This window comes from Rhinatrema bivittatum, chromosome 15 (genome assembly GCF_901001135.1).
Source record: "Rhinatrema bivittatum chromosome 15, aRhiBiv1.1, whole genome shotgun sequence".
In the NCBI taxonomy this organism is placed as follows: Eukaryota; Metazoa; Chordata; class Amphibia; order Gymnophiona; family Rhinatrematidae; genus Rhinatrema; species Rhinatrema bivittatum.
Genome location: NC_042629.1, coordinates 78,382,880 through 78,401,538, shown reverse-complemented (window position 1 = coordinate 78,401,538; position 18,659 = coordinate 78,382,880). Strand labels below are relative to the sequence as shown.

At 44.2% G+C, this 18,659-nt stretch overlaps 1 protein-coding gene across 2 annotated transcripts in view; it reads right to left on the bottom strand.

Moving 5' to 3' along the window:
* Positions 1-15,526: 15,526 nt before the first annotated feature.
* PEX14 (peroxisomal biogenesis factor 14) overlaps positions 15,527-18,659 on the bottom strand; it is a 200,302-nt gene continuing 197,169 nt past the window's right edge. For both annotated transcript variants that reach the window (XM_029579134.1, XM_029579136.1), the window contains exons 7-9: positions 17,601-17,698; positions 16,814-16,905; positions 15,527-16,581 (exon numbers count right to left, since the gene is read on the bottom strand). In XM_029579134.1, the coding sequence (XP_029434994.1) occupies positions 16,164-16,581; positions 16,814-16,905; positions 17,601-17,698 (608 nt within the window). In that variant the 3' untranslated portion in view covers positions 15,527-16,163. The remainder of the gene's footprint in view (positions 16,582-16,813; positions 16,906-17,600; positions 17,699-18,659) is intronic.

Genomic DNA, 18,659 nt, shown 5'->3' with positions numbered 1-18,659 from the left:
CAGAAGTGATGGCTACGAGGGAAAGAATTTCCCATGTTAGAATTTTATAGTTATAGGAATGCAAAGCTCGAACGGGGAAAGTATGAGTCTTGTAAGCACTACATGTAGGCCCCATTCCGTAATCAGTGATCGTAGAGGAGGCTTAGTCTGTAGAGAACCCATGATAAGCCGACTCATAAGGGGTTGAGCTGTTAATCGGGCATCCCCTACTCCCAGGTGGTACGCTGAAATGGAAATGAAGAGTACCCGTGCGAAGGATGTCTGGGGAACAGAATCCAAGGGGTATCCTAGAAAGCCTAAGAGATGGAGTGGTACAGAAAAAACGGGCTAATACCTTTTTGTGCACACCATGTGGTAAAACTTGCCCATTTCGAATGGTAAGATTTACATGTGGAAGGCTGTCAAGAAGCTACAAATACCTGAGAATATCAGTGAGCCTACATTATGAGACTGACCTGTGGGCAGGCGAATTGGGTACTGGAGTGATAGGTTGAGAAGTATGGGGAACATACTTGTCGAGGCCAAGACGAGGTTGTGAGAATCATTGGAAACCTGTCCTGCTGTAGCATCACTAGATTTTTGGCTGAATGGTATCGGAAGAGACGCATATAGGAGGCCTTTGTTGCAGGGGCGAGCAAAGGCGTCCATGGGAACGCATTTCGATGCATGTGTAGGGAGTAGAATCTGTCCACTCTGTGGTTCGATTTGGACGCAGAGATAAAAGGTTGGTTGACCTCAGCGCTAGAAGATTTTGCTCGCTACACATGGATTCACAGACCATTGGTAAGGATGGAGACATCGATTGAGATGGTCTGCTAGCGCGATCGGTATGCCTATTAGATAAATGGCCCATAGATGCAAGGAGTATGCAAGGGCCCAGCCCTAGAGCTGTGCGGCCTCCTGGCAGAGCAGATAAGAGCCTGTGCATGCTTGTGTGTTGGAATACCACATTGCCACTATGCTGTCTGTCTATATGCACAAAAGTTTGTGTGAGAGGCAGTGTTTTAAGGCACAAAAAGCATAACGCATGGCTCGAAGCTCCAGGAAGTTGATCTGAGACTTTTCATGGAGCCGAGTAGACGCATTTTGGGTTTGAAGGATGTGGATTCGAGCTCTCCAACCCTAGTTGATTGCGACCGTGGCCAAGATCATCTGAGGATTTGGTACTGGATCGGTAATATGGATCAGGGATGAAAGCGGTTGAAAGGCCTAGAGCCACTGAAATTTGAAAATCCAATGAATCTTACTCATGGCTAGTCTGGCCATATGAGTGACGTGGATAGTGAAATACCCTGCGGCCCAGCAATGAAAGAATTGATGGGCTGAGGCTATGTTGCATGTGTGCAGAGGTGTAGTGAATTTAACAGGATGTTGGGCAGGAAGTCCGTTGCGACTGTAGAGCACAGAACTACTCCATATGGGATTTATGGTAGTTGATCAGAAATCCCAGCCAAGTTAAGAGAAGATTTATAGTGAGTCTTGGAGAATTTAGAGCTCCTTGCTTGGATTGATTCCTATTAGGCAGTCGTCCATGCAAGGAAAGGCGTGAATGCTGTTTTACTCCATAAAGAAGCGGCAGTCACTGCTAGGCATTTGGTGAAATACACAAGTTGTCGAAGCTAGTGTGAACAGCAGAACTTGGTATTAAAAATGTTGTTGACTCACTATGAAGCGCCTAGAAAGACCAGAGGAGAGAGGCAACCCACTTACTGTAGTAAGGGGAGCACGGTGACGAGAGACACCATCCTGAACTTTCCCTTCTGAAGAAATTTGTTGAGATTTCTGAGGTCCAGGATGGGCAGAGAATGCCTGCTTTCTGTTGACAGAAGGAATAACGGGATTAAAATTCTCCGCCTTGTTGCGTCCGGGGAACGGTACCCCGAGCCCTGGTTCTTAGTGGAAAGGCCGCTCTGAAAGTCCAGGAACCTGCCCGACTGGCGGAGCTGGTGTGATCTGGATATCAGTTGGTCTCACGCGGGAGCATGAGCAGTAAAAGTGCTTCCCGCATCTCTCTCTGCTGTGCAAGAAAACGTAGAGAGCTGTCGCCGGGTCTCGAGGTGGGCTTGCAATTGGGCACTGTCTACTGGACCTTGTGCATGGCAGATCAGCTAGTGTATCTGGGACTTTGGGCCGTAATCAAGATCCAGAAGCCAGACTATTATCAAGTACGGAGTCCTGTTGCTGGCAACGGGAGGACATCTCGAAGCAATCCCAAGTTGCTGGCAGAGAGGTTCCCTTGGTGTTGTGTCAAACATAGCTGGTAATAGCAATATGTGACACCGATATGGTTCTTGGAAGATAACATGACCTAGAACCTTCCGAAAACATCTGGGCCATTTTAGTGAATAGGTCTTGATGGGATTGGTGCTGAAGCGGGATTAGAGTGCCCATCGCCCTTCGTGGAGGAGGCACAGAAGGACGAGTCAGCGGCAATGACTTGGGCTGTTGTTGGTAGATATCGCAACGAGGCAGTGCCACAACGGTGCGAATATCGATGGCTCCAAGTGTTAGTAGATTTAGGGAGGTATCGAGGACAGCCTGAGGGACGTAAACGTCCGGCTCCACCCTGTAAGCTGGTATAGCAGCGCAGCTACAGAGGAGACAGGCTAGGCGTTACTGGAGCTTCCACATTATTTTGTGGTGGTTCAGTACCCGGCACCGGTGTCGGTGGGGAACGCCTCGGCGCCTCGGAGCAAAGGACTCGTGTACCCGGGCCCACTTCGCAACTGGCTCAATGGACATTGATGCCGGTGCGGAATCAGTGCCGGCACCAAACGTGGGACATGTCGGTGCTGGCTGTTTCCCTCGGAGCTTGCCCCGGACATTCTCCAGCACCGGGAAAGTGTACAGAAAAGCACTAAAAATGCGACTTTTACTGTATCGGCCCGTAAGTGTGGTAACAGGGCTACCTGAGTGAACTGTAACCTGTAACATTGGGAAATCATCTTCAGAACCTATTGATCAGTTATCTTGGACAAAGCTTGGAAGAAGGATGAAATTCTGCCCCCAACATGCCGTGGGTGTTGTGGCTGACTGTCCCTTAAAAAACACTATTGCTTCTGAGACTGTGATTGTTGCGCTTTCTGGGATTGTTGACCCCCTTGGGCGGTTCCTTTGTTGCTGCTCCTGACCCTGTTGCTTGGCTGCCTATAGGCTGGAGGTCAGTAGGGATGGTAATACTTTTGGTAACCCCTGTATGATCTACATGGGAAGAAGTTTTTCTTGTAGTCTGAAAAATGTTTTCTATTAGAAGATGATGTTTCAATTGGAGACATTAAAGATCATACTGCTAGATTTTGCTCTTTGATTTGAGAGACTATTTCCCTAAGTTTCTCACCAAAGAGGTTATCTCTCTTAAACGGTAAGTTTGCTAATTTATCGTGCACATCTTCTCTTATTGCATTAGAATGGAACCACACTAGACATCTAGCCACTATAGAAGCTGCTGAAGATCTGGCTGAAGTATCAAATCCCTCGTAGGTTGTTCTGAGAAGGTGACATAAGCCCTCTTGTAAGTCTGCAAGTGACTGAGGTGTTCCCGTATCTCCTTGTTGCTGTGAGATAAAGGGTATCAGGTTTTGAACGCATTCATAAAATATTGCATTATATAAAATTGATGTTGGTGAATATGAGCATTGAGCATGGGATTCTGAAAAATCCTTCTGCCGAATTCATCTAGCAACTTGCCATTTTTTCCAGGAGGTGTACTGGATGCAACCTCGTTTTCTTTGCCTTTTTCATTGCAGATTCTACCACGAGACATGTGGAATTTGAACCATGCTGTAGTGGGTGGATTTTTGCATTTTATATTTGAGATCCAACTTCCCGGACGTTCTGACCAGAGAGTTAGGGGATTCCCACGCTCTATCCATGACTGAGTCCAGTAACGAATGAGAAGAAAGAGCAGTAGGCTCCGATGGCACCTCTAAAACCTTCAAGATGCCCATCGTCTAAGCCCTAGGATCAGGCACCTTCCTAGTTTCAATTTTTAGTAGAATTCTCACTGTTTTTAAAAACGTGGAATAAGTTAGGTCCTCTGGAGGTGATGATGGTTGAGCCAGTTCTTCTGGAGGATACAAAGGGATGCCCATTGAGTCCCCCGGGAGGAATGTGGAGACTCATCAGGGCAGTGAGACAATACTGGCAAGACTGGAGGGCTGTAGGAGTCTTGCGGGCTAATGCTCAGCTTTGAAGGAGCAGGGTCAGAGAGATAAGAATGACCTACTTCTGATTAAAGTGGGGAATGAAGGGTCCCTGCTGAGTAGGTAGATTATCAAAAAAGGACTTCAAAATGGAAGTTATTTGTGTCAAGTGTTTCATCGGCTGCTGATCTGTATTTATGATCACGAGAGTTGACAGGTGGCTGAGACCTCCCCAACGAGGATGCAGACCTAGTAGATCAATAAAATGTGGATCTGTGTCGCCGAGACAAAGGTATTGCTGCTTTCAAGATGTTTTCTCTTGGTGCAGCAAGTCTAGGCACTGGAGGTTATGATAGTTGTATTTTTGGCTTGCCTAATAAGGGTTCTTGTAAAGAAGGGGAGCGGCAATGTGTTGGGTAAGTTAGAGCTCCCCTTCAGATTGACTAGATTCTGGCGAAGAGATAGCTCCACTGGTGATTCATCTTCCATTTCCTAATCAGTCAACTATAAGAAGGGATTGTGAGATGGTGATTTCACCGTATCTTCCAGTGGTGCAGATCTGGTCGTACAATAAACTTTTTTGGAAGACTGAATTACACCGGTAAGATAGATTTCTCCCACTATGTTTGCTGAGTCAGCTTTTTGGACCTCTTCATCTTTGGTGTCCCAATGTGCGTCGATATGTTCGAAGCGACATGCTCCATAGGTGCCTTCCTGTGTGTTGGTGTCTGCGGCGGCGAGTTGTGCTCCGATTTCCTTGGTGCCAAGTTGTGCGCCGATGTCTTCGGCATCGAATTCGATGTCTTCAGCGCATCTCCGTGTGCAGAAGTCTCCGGTGCATATTTGTGTGCAGATGTCTCTGACGCATTCATGGGCGTAGATTTCTATCATAGGCCATTAGGCCTATGTTATCGAGGCACCGCTGTGTGCCAATGTCTTCTGTGCACTGCTGTGCATGTTTGACTTGGATCCGAGCAAGGAAGAGCATCTCACTCGATCTGGATGTGAGGTCTTCGGTCCTGGAGACTGAACTTCCATCTGTCAGAGACTGAGCATAAGATCCAGACCTTTCTTCTCTAGTTGAAGGATCTTTGCCACTCAGTGGCGCTGAGCTCTAGAAGACATTCTCCTACATTGCTCACAGAGTGCTTGATCATGATCTGGACCAAGGCACAAATAGCAGTATTTGTGCCCGTCGGTCACTGACATGATCTTTCCACATTCACAGAATTTAAACCCTGACTTGTACATTTTAATTGATATTCTTCTCTTCTTTTTTTTTTCTTTACTGAGGAGAAAGTAGAGAGATCAACCCCACCATCCGTGCAGAGCACAGAAAAAACAAAACGGAAGAGAACGCTCGATACACGCGGGAAATAACTGCACAGCCGCACACGAAAAGACTTCTCGAGCTTAGAGAGAAAACTCTGCCCCGTGACAACTGGATGACATCACCCAGACAGCATGGCTAAATAAGTCTGCTTATAGAAGGAAAAAAAAATCACCTTTTTAATGTACATAAGAACATAAGAACATGCCATACTGGGTCAGACCAAGGGTCCATCAAGCCCAGCATCCTATTTCCAACAGTGGCCAATCCAGGCCATAAGAACCTGGCAAGTACCCAAAAACTAAGTCTATTTCATGTTACTGTTGCTAGTAATAGCAGTGGCTATTCTCTAAGTGAACTTAATTAATAGCAGGTAATGGACTTCTCCTCCAAGAACTTATCCAATCCTTTTTTAAACACAGCTATACTAACTACACTAACCACATCCTCTGGCGGTATACAGTAAAAACATTTTTGTAAAACGAAAATAAATACAATTCTTAATCATAATAAAAAATTGAGGAGACATAGGAAAGCAGCTGTCTGCTATATAATTCTGGTTTCCCAAAAGCATCAAAGCTAGAAGAAAATTTCCAAATTTTGGAGGCTTCCAGGCAAAGACGGTAACTTTTGACGTGCATATGTCTCCTGTGCCCAGGGATGCGGCTATTTTACAACATGTGTGCATGTTATAAAAGAGCCTGGCCGCGCCCACATGTGCGCCAAAATTTAAGTGGGCATGCGCATGTGCAAGCAAATTCTGCTTCTACAGCTTAAATCGGGGAATTTCAAAACGGGTGCACACTGATGCTATTTCCCAGTTTTGCAAGTTCATTCCCAGTTCTCTCAGTTAAGAAAAATGTTATCCCAACCCCCGAGTTCAATAGCCTTCATTCTCCCTCATTAGCCCCATCCCTTAAAACCCCGCAGATCTGCCTAGTTTTGTTTATTTTTTTTAACTTACATATCATTCATGGAAGTAAAGTTATGCAGCAGAGGGCCTCGGCGCACACCAGATCACGTAAGTATTTACACACACATCTCAGGTTCACATGCTGAAACTCCACTGCCCCGCTTTCAAAAATTCTGAGATTTGCGTGCTCCAGGAGATACACGCGTATCTCGGCAGCTTTCAAAATCCATTCAGTGCATGTGAGCACAACATATTGGCACAACCCCTAATTAATATGCGTAGCAGACATTTTAAAATTCAACTTAAAGGTGTTAAGAATCTGTTCATCCTTGGTTGTTGATATAAGAATTTGCCTTCGGTTTGTCAGCCTAGATCAATACCACCTTGTTCAACTATGGAATAAATACTTACAGAGTACTGACGATTGCTCTCAATTCCAGGTAATTGCTATGAAGAAACTTCTCTTTAAGTGGCCACATTCCTTGAGAGGAAAGATGAGTTCCCCAGCCTTGACTGGAAGTGCCTAGTGTTAGAATTTCTTGAAACTGAAATTGGTGAAAGAACTGCCTTTTAAAAGATTTGCGAGATCTAGTCACCACATTAGAGATTTGATAAGAGAACTGGACATTCTCATTTTTTCTGATAACTTGAGAGATGTTGGTTAAATTGAAGCTTTAGCTCACACTGAGCCTGTCTCATGTTAAAACATACAAAATGGGGGACATGGACTGTTGCTGACTTAACTTCTTCCTGAAAAGTAGACAAAAACATGTCTTTGGTTCCTGATCTGAAGGATACATTTTTAGCATTTCTTTGCTTTATTGAGACAGAAATGCTTTTCCCTAGAATGTATCTAAAGGGCCTCAATAGCTGATTATACGAGATATTTTCATGTTGTATTTTTGAAGATTAATTAGAAATCCTAGGGCTTGAAGTATGCTCATTGTAATAAGAATGGATGAACAAACCTCCTGAAAAGATTGGCTAATCGACCAGATTCAAAAAACCCCATCACGTTTCCTTAGGACAGTAACTTTCAAACTGGTGCATGGGCACACATTTGCTCACATGCGTTGGTCTGTGCCCAGGGACGCGGCCATTTTATAACATATGTGCGCATATTACAAAATAGTCTGGCTGCATGCATGTGTGCCAAATTTTAAGTGGGCGCGCACATGTGCGTGCAAATCCCGCTTCTACTATGTAATTTGGGGGATTTTAAAAGTGGTACACGCTGATGCCATAGCCAGTTAAAACAGTTTATCCCCAGTTAAGGGATAGGTCCTCAAAATCCCCCCAGTTAGCCCAGACCCTTAAAATCCTGCAGATCTTCCTATTTATATTTTATAAAACTTACACCTCCATAGCAGAAGTAAGCTTACGCAGCAGGGGATTGGGTGCACGCCCAGGCATGTTAGGATTTACGCGTACATCTCTGGTTCATGCCTCAAAATGCCCATGCCTTGCCCCTATTTGAAATCTTTAGAGATATGTGCGCTGCGGGAGATACGCAAAGTCCATCACACCAGTAGGGCCTGCCAAAGTGGACGCATATGTGCCTTCAGCCAAGGACCTACCTCCAACGTTGTCGTCATCAATCCTGAGACCCAGAAAGAACTCCACACTGAAATCAAATCTCCTACTGCTGGGTATGGTGCCGTATGAAATCTTATTCTGAGGTAGTCCAAGTCTGTATGGTCACAGACTGCGTTTGCAAGCCTACTATGCAGCCCAGCTCAAGAAGGAGGCAGATCACTTTGTGAAATGCTCCTTAACTGTAGGCGGCAAGCTTGGTGCAAATCACCCAGCCGTCTAGATATGTATGGACCAAAATACCTGTTTTGCGAAAAAACACCGCTACTATCTCTCAAATTCTGAGTGCAGTGGCCAGACCAAATGGTCAGGCATGACACCTATAATGCATCCTAAAATGGTGAACAGAAACCACCGATGTTCCTATCATACAGAGATATATAGATACGCGTCCGTTAGATCAAAAGACAAGAGAAGATCCTCTTTTTGCACTGTCACAATGACGGAGTGCAAGGTTCTATTCTGAAGTATGCTATGCACAAATGCTGCTGGACCCCTTTCCAATGCAGAAGGCATCAAACAGAGCCCTCTGCCCACTTGAGTATGACAAAATAAATAGAATAGATCACAGTCATTCTTTTGCAGTTCGGAAAACTGGAATTACGGCTCTAATGTCTGTTAGCCTTCTTTTCACTGTCATCCGTCTATCTTTGGAACCTGTAAGTGGACCCCGGGCACCTCCATTGCAAGGTCAGAGATGTTTTGGCCTCAAAAACAGTGTCTATATTTAGCTCTCCGGCCAAACAGTGAACCTTCAATGGGACGTGACCTCTGATTTGTCGATCTTCTGTAGAGGTAAAAATGCCAGGAATCCCTGGTGTGGCTCCTCACCCCAAAAGAGCTCTATATTGCTCCGGCAAACATGAAATCTTGGAATCATTCCATCGATTTACCATCCTCTCCACTCAGGACTGAACAAGAGAAAGAACCCTCACAGAGCAATTTTGTCCAGTTTGACTTAGAAATGGTATCTGCCTACCTGTTCCACAGCCATCGAAGGCAACTTGCCACTATAACAGAAGCTACTCCTCTACCAGCCACTCTCACCAGGTCACAGCCCACATCAGCTAGAAATGCATATCCCAGTTCCAGTGTAGACCTGAGTGGGACACAAACCAACCTAAAGCAGAAAAAAACTATAGGCAAATGCATTGCTACCACCTCCAATGTTGCTTGAGGACAGCCTTGATCTTTTCAGCCAGGGCTCCTCCAAAGCCGTTCCCACTTCAACCAGGATAGTGGCTCACGGTGACTGCACCCACCAGGGCATCAACCTCTGGGGAGATCCAACTGCTCTTGGGCGTAGGTTACAGGCCTGCCAGATATCAGCCCCTTTTACATTTTTTTTTTTTTAAATGGGGCATACTATTCAAGGTTAAGCAACTTATGCACTTGTTTCAGGAGTAGCAATAAAATAAATAAATCAGTCACCTTACTTAAGGTGACCAGGATGGAAAACTTTCTCAGCACTCCCCTAACACCACTCCCATCCACTCCAAGCATTTTCAGGCTCTGAGGTAATAAATACAACCCTATGGAAGAAAACAGAGCAAAGACTTATGTGGCTCCAAGTCAGGCGGGATTTCACCTTCCTCCAAAGGTGCAGAGCCCAGATCTTCCCTGGAACCATCCGCTAAACCACTCTGTACGGTACTTGACTGACTTGGTCGCAGAGTGGGAAGGCCTAGGACACTTCTCTTCCTTAAGGATGCCCTCTTAGAAAGGTTTGCAAACCGTGGCAAATATCCACTCAGTAAAAGGATGCCAAATCCATTTCTGGGTCCATGGGGCCGACCACAGCAATCTCTAGGAACCCATCCCCCTCCACCAGGGACACCACTCCCCTAGGGAACTGGGGGGAAAAAAGGCAGGAGGAACTGCCAGACAGCTGGCGCTAACCTTTAAAAAGGAGATAGAGCAGCTTTTAAACTAGAACAAAGGGGAAAGCCGACAGTCGCTCAGCAGCGCATGGTTCGGAGAGAGGTATCTTCAAAGGATACTAATGATGCATTAGAATTAGGGCATCCCGACAGTGAGGTTCCAATAATTAGAAAAGCAGTCCAAGTGAATGTAACTAAAAACTCACCTGAGCTAAAAAATTCTAACTTATCCCTATCAATTAAAAAGCAGAATGAAAATACAAACAAAAACCAAACTCTGAGATGTTTATATGCTAATGCCAGAAGTCTAAGAAGTAAGATGGGAGAATTAGAATGTATAGCAGTGAATGATGACATAGACTTAATTGGCATCTCAGAGACATGGTGGAAAGAGGACAACCAATGGGACAGTGCTATACCGGGGTACAAATTATATCGCAATGACAGAGAGGAGCACTCGGGAGGAGGTGTGGCACTTTATGTCCGGGATGGCATAGAGTCCAACAGGAAAAACATCCTGCATGAGACTAAATGCACAATTGAATCTTTATGGGTAGAAATCCCTTGTGTGTCAGGGAAGACTATAGTGATAGGGGTATACTACCGTCCACCTGGTCAAGATGGTGAGATGGACAGTGAAATGCTAAGAGAAATTAGGGAAGCTAACCAAATTGGTAGTGCAGTAATAATGGGAGACTTCAATTACCCCAATATTGACTGGGTAAATGTATCATCGGTCACGCTAGAGAGATAACGTTCCTGGATGGAATAAATGATAGCTTTATGGAGCAATTGGTTCAGGAACAGACGAGAGAGGGAGCAATTTTAGATCTAATTCTCAGTGGAGCACAGGACTTGCTGAGAGAGGTAACGGTGGTGGGGCCGCTTGGCAATAGTGATCATAATATGATCAATTTGATTTAATGACTGGAAGAGGAACAGTGTGCAAATCCACAGCTCTCGTGCTAAACTTTCAAAAGGGAAACTTTGATAAAATGAGAAAAATTGTTAGAAAAAAACTGAAAGGAGAAGCTACAAAAGTAAAAAATGTCCAAGAGGCATGGTCATTGTTAAAAAATACCATTCTAGAAGCACAGTCCAGATGTATTCCACACATTAAGAAAGGTGGAAAGAAGGCAAAACGATTACCAGCATGGTTAAAAGGGAAGGCGAAAGAAGCTATTTTAGCCAAAAGATCTTCATTCAAAAATTGGAAGAAGGATCCAACAGAAGAAAATAGGATAAAGCATAAACATTGGCAAGTTAAATGTAAAACATTGATAAGACAGGCTAAGAGAGAATTTGAAAAGAAGTTGGCTGTAGAGGCAAAAACTCACAGTAAAAACTTTTCTAAATCTATCCGAAGCAGAAAGCCTGTGAGGGAGTCAGTTGGACTGTTAGATGATCGAGGGGTTAAAGGGGCACTTAGAGAAGATAAGGCCATTGCGGAAAGATTAAATGATTTCTTTGCTTCGGTGTTTACTGAAGAGGATGTTGGGGAGGTACCCGTAATGGAGAAGGTTTTCATGGGTAAAGATTCAGATGGACTGAATCAAATCACGGTGAACCTAGAAGATGTGGTAGGCCTGATTGACAAACTGAAGAGTAGTAGATCACCCGGAACGGATGGTATACACCCCAGGGTTCTGAAGGAACTAAAAAATGAAATTTCAGACCTATTAGTAAAAATTTGTAACTTATCATTAAAATCATCCATTGTACCTGAAGACTGGAGGATAGCAAATGTAACCCCAATATTTAAAAAGGGCTCCAGGGGTGATCCGGGAAACTACAGACCGGTTAGCCTGACTTCAGTGCCAGGAAAAATAGTGGAAAGTGTTCTAAACATCAAAATCATAGAACATATAGAAAGACATGGTTTAATGGAACAAAGTCAGCATGGCTTTACCCAGGGCAAGTCTTGCCTCACAAATCTGCTTCACTTTTTTGAAGGAGTTAATAAACATGTGGATAAAGGTGAACCGGTAGATGTAGTATACTTGGATTTTTAGAAGGCGTTTGACAAAGTTCCTCATGAGAGGCTTCTAGGAAAAGTAAAAAGTCATGGGATAGGTGGCGATGTCCTTTCATGGATTGCAAACTGGCTAAAAGACAGGAAACAGAGAGTAGGATTAAATGGACAATTTTCTCAGTGGAAGGGAGTGGACAGTGGAGTGCCTCAGGGATCTGTATTGGGACCCTTACTTTCGAATATATTTATAAATGATCTGGAAAGAAATATGACGAGTGAGATAATCAAATTTGCAGATGACACAAAATTGTTCAGAGTAGTTAAATCACAAGCAGATTGTGATAAATTGCAGGAAGACCTTGTGAGACTGGAAAATTGGGCATCCAAATGGCAGATGAAATTTAATGTGGATAAGTGCAAGGTGATGCATATAGGGAAAAATAACCCATGCTATAATTACACAATGTTGGGTTCCATATTAGGTGCTACAACCCAAGAAAGAGATCTAGGTGTGATAGTGGATAACACATTGAAATCGTCGGTTCAGTGTGCTGCGGCAGTCAAAAAAGCAAACAGAATGTTGGGAATTATTAGAAAGGGAATGGTGAATAAAACGGAAAATGTCATAATGCCTCTGTATCGCTCCATGGTGAGACCGCACCTTGAATACTGTGTACAATTCTGGTCGCCGCATCTCAAAAAAGATATAATTGCGATGGAGAAGGTACAGAGAAGGGCTACCAAAATGATAAGGGGAATGGAACAACTTCCCTTTGAGGAAAGACTAAAGAGGTTAGGACTTTTCAGCTTGGAGAAAAGACGAATGAGGGGGGATATGATAGAGGTGTTCAAAATCATGAGAGGTCTAGAACGGGTAGATGTGAATCGGTTATTTACTCTTTCGGATAGTAGAAAGACTAGGGGGCACTCCATGAAGTTAGCATGGGGCACATTTAAAACTAATCGGAGAAAGTTCTTTTTTACTCAACACACAAATTAAACTCTGGAATTTGTTATCAGAGGATGTGGTCAGTGCAGTTAGTATAGCTGTGTTTAAAAAAGGATTGGATAAGTTCTTGGAGGAGAAATCCATTACCTACTATTAAGTTCACTTAGAGAATAGCCACTGACATTAGCAATGGTTACATGGAATAGACTTAGTTTTTGGGTACTTGCCAGGTTCTTACGGCCTGGATTGGCCACTGTTGGAAACAGGATGCTGGGTTTGATGGACCCTTGGTCTGACCCAGTATGGCATTTTCTTATGTTCTTATGAACTGTCACTGACCAGCGCATCACCACCTGCTCTCCCTGTTATTAATCCATCTTGGCCAAGGGAATGCAGCTAAATCCTTGTTGGACAAACCCTCTTGAGCCACCAACCAACGTGGGAGACAGAGCAAGATCTGTATTATCCTTATTTGGCCAGTTGCAGCATGGGAGATCTCTCAGTCTCTCTAATCACCAGAGCCATTATCCTTCTCAAAAGGGCTGGTTCCTGATCAGCAGCCTCCTGCACGCTGCAAAAACACCACCAACCATGCACTAAGGTGCCCATGCAGCCACGTGTGCGCAAGTATGTGCGTAACAGCAGTCCGAGGTATTATGCGCAAACCTGGTGCACATATATGGCCTTGGCCTTATGGCACACAATTGTGCACATGAAACAAACCCCAGCCGCGGCCTTACCACATGTCGCAGCAGGTTATCCTTTCCACACACAGCTAACATATATAAATGGCAGTGCGGGAACCCAGAAGGGCATCTGCCGACCAAGTTAACAGCATCATCAGTTCTCCACCCCGCTCCATCCCCCGTAGATCGATCAGAGGTGCGAGGTGGGGAAATTAGCACTAGTGGGAGAAAGAAATGGCTCACTACAGAAGAAAGAACCCCCTGTTTATTCACCTGATCTCAGATCTCCGCTGAAATCACGACTGGGCCGATGGCTATGGGGGGAGAGGGCACAAGCCTTCACCGGCGAGCTCCCTCATTCCTCTTCTTATTTTGAGCCTAAATCTGGAAATTGCACAGAGGTTCAAACGCTCAACTGAGGGAGAGCCCCAGACTGGGTTCACTACAGGAGCTCAGATTCTTCTATTTTTTTTTTTTTTATAACCAATTCCTCACTAGGGAGATGCATATCCACCATCTGCCGGAGATGGAGAATACAGGCAGGTTGATGTCGGGGCCAGACTATTATGTTGGTAACGTCAGCAAATCAGTTGTCTCCATCTCCATCTGCTGGTAGGAGTACATAACTGACTGGTGTGGACTGGTCTGCCTGAGTGCAGAGGAAGTAACATTTGCCAGGCTCAGTGGCATCAGAATGTAAAAAAAACATTTGGTAGTAAACCTTGTTCTCTCCCTCCTAGGGGTGTTAGTACTGTTTTTTAAGCAGAGGAAACTTAAATTCATCTGACGTGTAAGGTTGCCAGTATTCAGGCATCCTGGATCATTGCATTTAGTGTGACAGTGCAGCCACCAGTCAAGGAGGAGTTAAAACTGAGGTAGTTGAGAGCTAGTTTTGCAAAGAATGATGATTATTGTGAATTGTGTTCTAAATGTAAGTTAAAAATATTCTCTTATAAGCTCCCAGACTGCTACAATGCAGTGCTTATCCTGTCAGCAAATATTTTCACCTTATTTGGAGAAAAGGGGGTTTTGTTTTTTTTTACTGAAAGACTTTTTTTTAATGGGATTTTCTGCCCTTACTAAAAGCCAGTGCCTTTATTAGGTATTAGGACTGAGCTGCCTTCCCTCTATAAAGTGTGGCTCCAGTGAGTATCAATAAACCTCAGCTACCTTCCCTTTTTGCTGTCAGCCTGTGGAAGCCAATTACCCTTTATTGTCACTTTATTACTACTGCATCTCCCTCCCTCCAATCCTACTTCGACTCTCTGCTAAGACTTATTTTAGCATAGCAAAAGTTGCTTTTATTTGATGCGGGAGTGGTTAGGATTATCTAGGCACTATTTTAGTAACTACAGTGCATCTGGGAGTAGGGGAGGGAAACTTTTCCCTTAACCTCCCCCTTTTTGGGAAGTCCCTGTCATATTTTCTCAGGGTTCAGCTCCACCCCATCAGTTTCTTCATAAAAGGAACTGGTGTCATGTCTTTCCCATTTCATACTGGAAACTACTGTACTTTTTGGGATGGGGATATGAGCAGAGCAACTTACAGTGTAGACATCAGCCCTGCTTCTGGCACTTTCTTCTCATCCTCAGAATGCAGGACATAGAGGGTAGGGGAGAAGTCACCAGCCCTCCCTATCTCCACTTCCTTCCTTCATCAAGTATAGCAGAGAATTGCAGCAGCCTATGTGTATCACTGCAGCTGCCTCTTCACTACATGCTGTGCTAAAATCTCTTCCTTCTCTATTTTTGCTTTACAGTGTCAGGAGACATCTCCTATCTGTATAACAAGATGGTTGCCATTTATTACAAATTATCAAACAGGCTTCAGTCTCAACTGAGCTCCCTTTCCCTTTCTCTCAAAGAAAGACTTGGACTTGAGTTCCTTCCCCTAACAAGATATCAAAAAGAATTCATGTTCTTACCTTGCCCCACTCAGTCTCCCTTCAGGCCTCTTGTTTTCTGCCACTTACTGAGAATAAATTAGGGATAAATCTTTCTTTAATGAGTTTTTCCAATTAGCTCTATGTGAGCACACAGAATCAGGCAGATTGGAGGTAAATAGTGATAACTCATTTATTACAATTATGTACAACTGTATTTTATCCTGATAAGTAATATATCAGTGCATCAATGAACAATGTTTGGCTGATGATGAAGGACACAGTTGATGTAGTAAAAGTAGGGATGTTATAGGGAGTAGATGACCCACATACCTAATGTCAGCATGTGGGGAGGGAGGATACTTCAGCGCTTTAGCCTGGCACAGTAAATAACTCTTCCAAATGTCAGACCAAAGCCTGCAGTACTCTGGGGAAGGATAGGCCCCAGCCCCACATTACCCAGTGTGTCACAGTGCTCTTATGGGGGAGGAGAATATCTTCTCTCTCCCAGCCAGCGTTACAGAGCAATAGGTGGAGAGGGTGGAGACAGGAGAATCTCTCCCTTCTTCCCTCTACAAGTAAGACGAGAGGTTCTCCTTTCCCGTAACTCCGTCTTTCTAGTATACAAGAGGATGTTTCATCTTTCTAGCATTATAAGAGGATGTTAGGGTACATTGGAATGGGAAGCAGGGAGAAGAGAAAGGTGACCCTTTCCTCCCCCCCCCCTGCATTACAGAGGGTGTTAGGGTGCACTGTGTTATAAATTATAGAGGAATCACTCAGCTTTCTCCTGATGACACCACTTCAGTAGCTATCCTAATCAATCTCATTTTCATTACTGGCACCTTCCGGCCGCCGCAGCTTTTCCACCTGTTCATTGATCTGTCCATCCCCTCCTCGACGATCTTCTGTCTGCACGCCCAGGCAATCTTCCTCATCTACCTGACTGACATCCTCCTCTTCCTCCTCCTCACCCTGTACTTCCATCCGAACCTGCCCTTTCACGTCCATCTCCTCCTCCCCCTCTGTGCCTAGCAAATGACAGTTGATCTTTGACCCTTCAGGGCTGTGGTTTTCCTTCACAGGCGAGGAAGAGGTTGATTCATTGCTGACGGGAGAGATGTCACTGCTGCTGTTGTGGTTGAGTAGCGTAGCGCTGGAAGAGGTGGGAGCTTTCACAGGGATCTGCCAGGAGGGAATCTTGGGTGCAGATGGTGAGGCTGGGAACTGTCGCCTGGCAACACCCAAAACAGAAGGAGAGAAAGCCAACATTGCAGGGGGCATCTCTTTCAAAATCCCATCTTACAGTGTTCTCAGAGATTACCCACACACACATAGCAACCAAGAGGCATTAAATAGACCAGAGTAATGTTCTGTCTGAGGCCATATTTACAAAACATCTGATTGCTTTCTGAGTGTTGTAATAGTTCCCACGTCCCCACCAAACAAATGCACACATGCAGTACCTGTTTAGGAGGAGACCCTTCAGCGAATAAATCTCTGATTTCAATTCATTTATATTCTGGGATTCCATGATCCAACTGGTAGATGATGAAGCCTAAATAAAAGACAAAATTTGTACGTTGCAGTTCAGTCCTGGAGACAATGGGTGTGTCTGTAGTCTGAGATCCTTTAATTGGACAAATTTAAGAATTATGCAAACAGGAGGATGTGAGATTTGATGAAAGGACTGATTTGGTTTGGAAAGCTGATGTATATTGTCCTCTTTGATAGTTCTTACATGAGTCTGCCACCAAGACCTATCATACAGTCTGTACAGAGTCTAGGATGAAACCTAAAGAGGAGATATGCACAGGCTCCAAACACCAGTTTGCCCAACATACCACTTCCAGAACAGAGGCTATGCCCTCGCTACCATCTTGGGAGCAGGTGGAAGTGGTAGGGTGGGAGGCAGGCAAGCAGGCTAGCTGTATCTTAGGAGTTACACACGTCCTTGTGTTTGGAAAAAAACAACAGATATTGACATTAAAAACTTGTGTGTTTTACATTTTCATACATTATTAGAATACCCCTTAAAAGTTGTTTGCAAACACAGAGCCAGAGCTATTATCCTAGCTCTGAATCTTGGATCTGTAAATGATATTTTATGCTCTGTTCTCGAGTTTGGAAAGAAAGGAGGAGAAGAGACATATTAAAAGAGTTAGAGGCTCACTCAGGGGTGCAAGTACTCTCTGCTATGTCCTGGCCAATCATTCTAGCTACAGAGAGGGCTGAGATGGCTGAAAGACGTACCTTTGAGGTAGCTAGCTCCTGTGACAGCTCCTGGATCTTCTGCTGTTGCTGTATTAGAAGCTCCTGGACAGAAGCTAAAGTCACCTGGAGCTGAGTTACTGGAAAAAGCAGAGAGTGGAATAACAGTCACAACCTTTCAGTTGTACAAGATCTCCAATCCATTCACAGGTAGCAATATAGCTCTCCAAATTCTCTCTTCTGTTGCAGATCCATCCCTCTGCATATTGGCACCCGCCACCATGGGTCTATCCCTCTGTCCTTTTCTATAACACACCATAATCAGTTGCCATCCATCTATTTGTCTCTATGCCACATTATAACCCATCTCTACATCCAATTGTCTTTGTAGCATATTATTTCTGGGTCTGCCTATGAAGAAGAATAAGGTACCCTGAGCAGAACAATGTAACAAATGGAATGCTAAGCTGGTCATAAGCAGCAGATTAACATATAGTCCATACTGCACAACTCTCAAATCACAAAGACACAGGCCCATATTTGTTCTGTTTATGTACATTCAAATCAGAAGCCAGATGAAAATGTTACACAGCAGCTCACCCCTTAACTCATTTTTCTGCTTTACTTAAAACGGTTTCAGAGGCTTTTTTTTTCCCAAACAATTCCTACTGTCCTATACTGGATCCAAGTCTTGGTCATAACCTTTTTGGGTTTTTTTTTGTTTTTTTTTAGCAGATATTTAATCCTTTTGTTGCAGCAATGGTCATTACATCCTTATGACCCCAATGGAGTCAAGTGGCAGGTCATTAACTCCACACCCCTCTCCTTCATATTTAACAATTTTCAATCTCAGCCAAAAGATCACTAAGAGGACGTCCTCAGCCCAAGACTCAAATCCCCTTGTTTTTTTAAAACTCTTTGGAAGCAAGATTCAACCGCTGAGTGGCTCAACTAGTTAGCTGGATAACCGTATCTGGCTAACTAGCTGGGTATATTCAGCAGCACAGTCATGGTGCTGAATATACCCGGTTATGCGTAGCCGGCTAACTTTAGGACAGTTTGGCCACATAAGAAAACCAGCTAACTCCAAATATCAGAGTA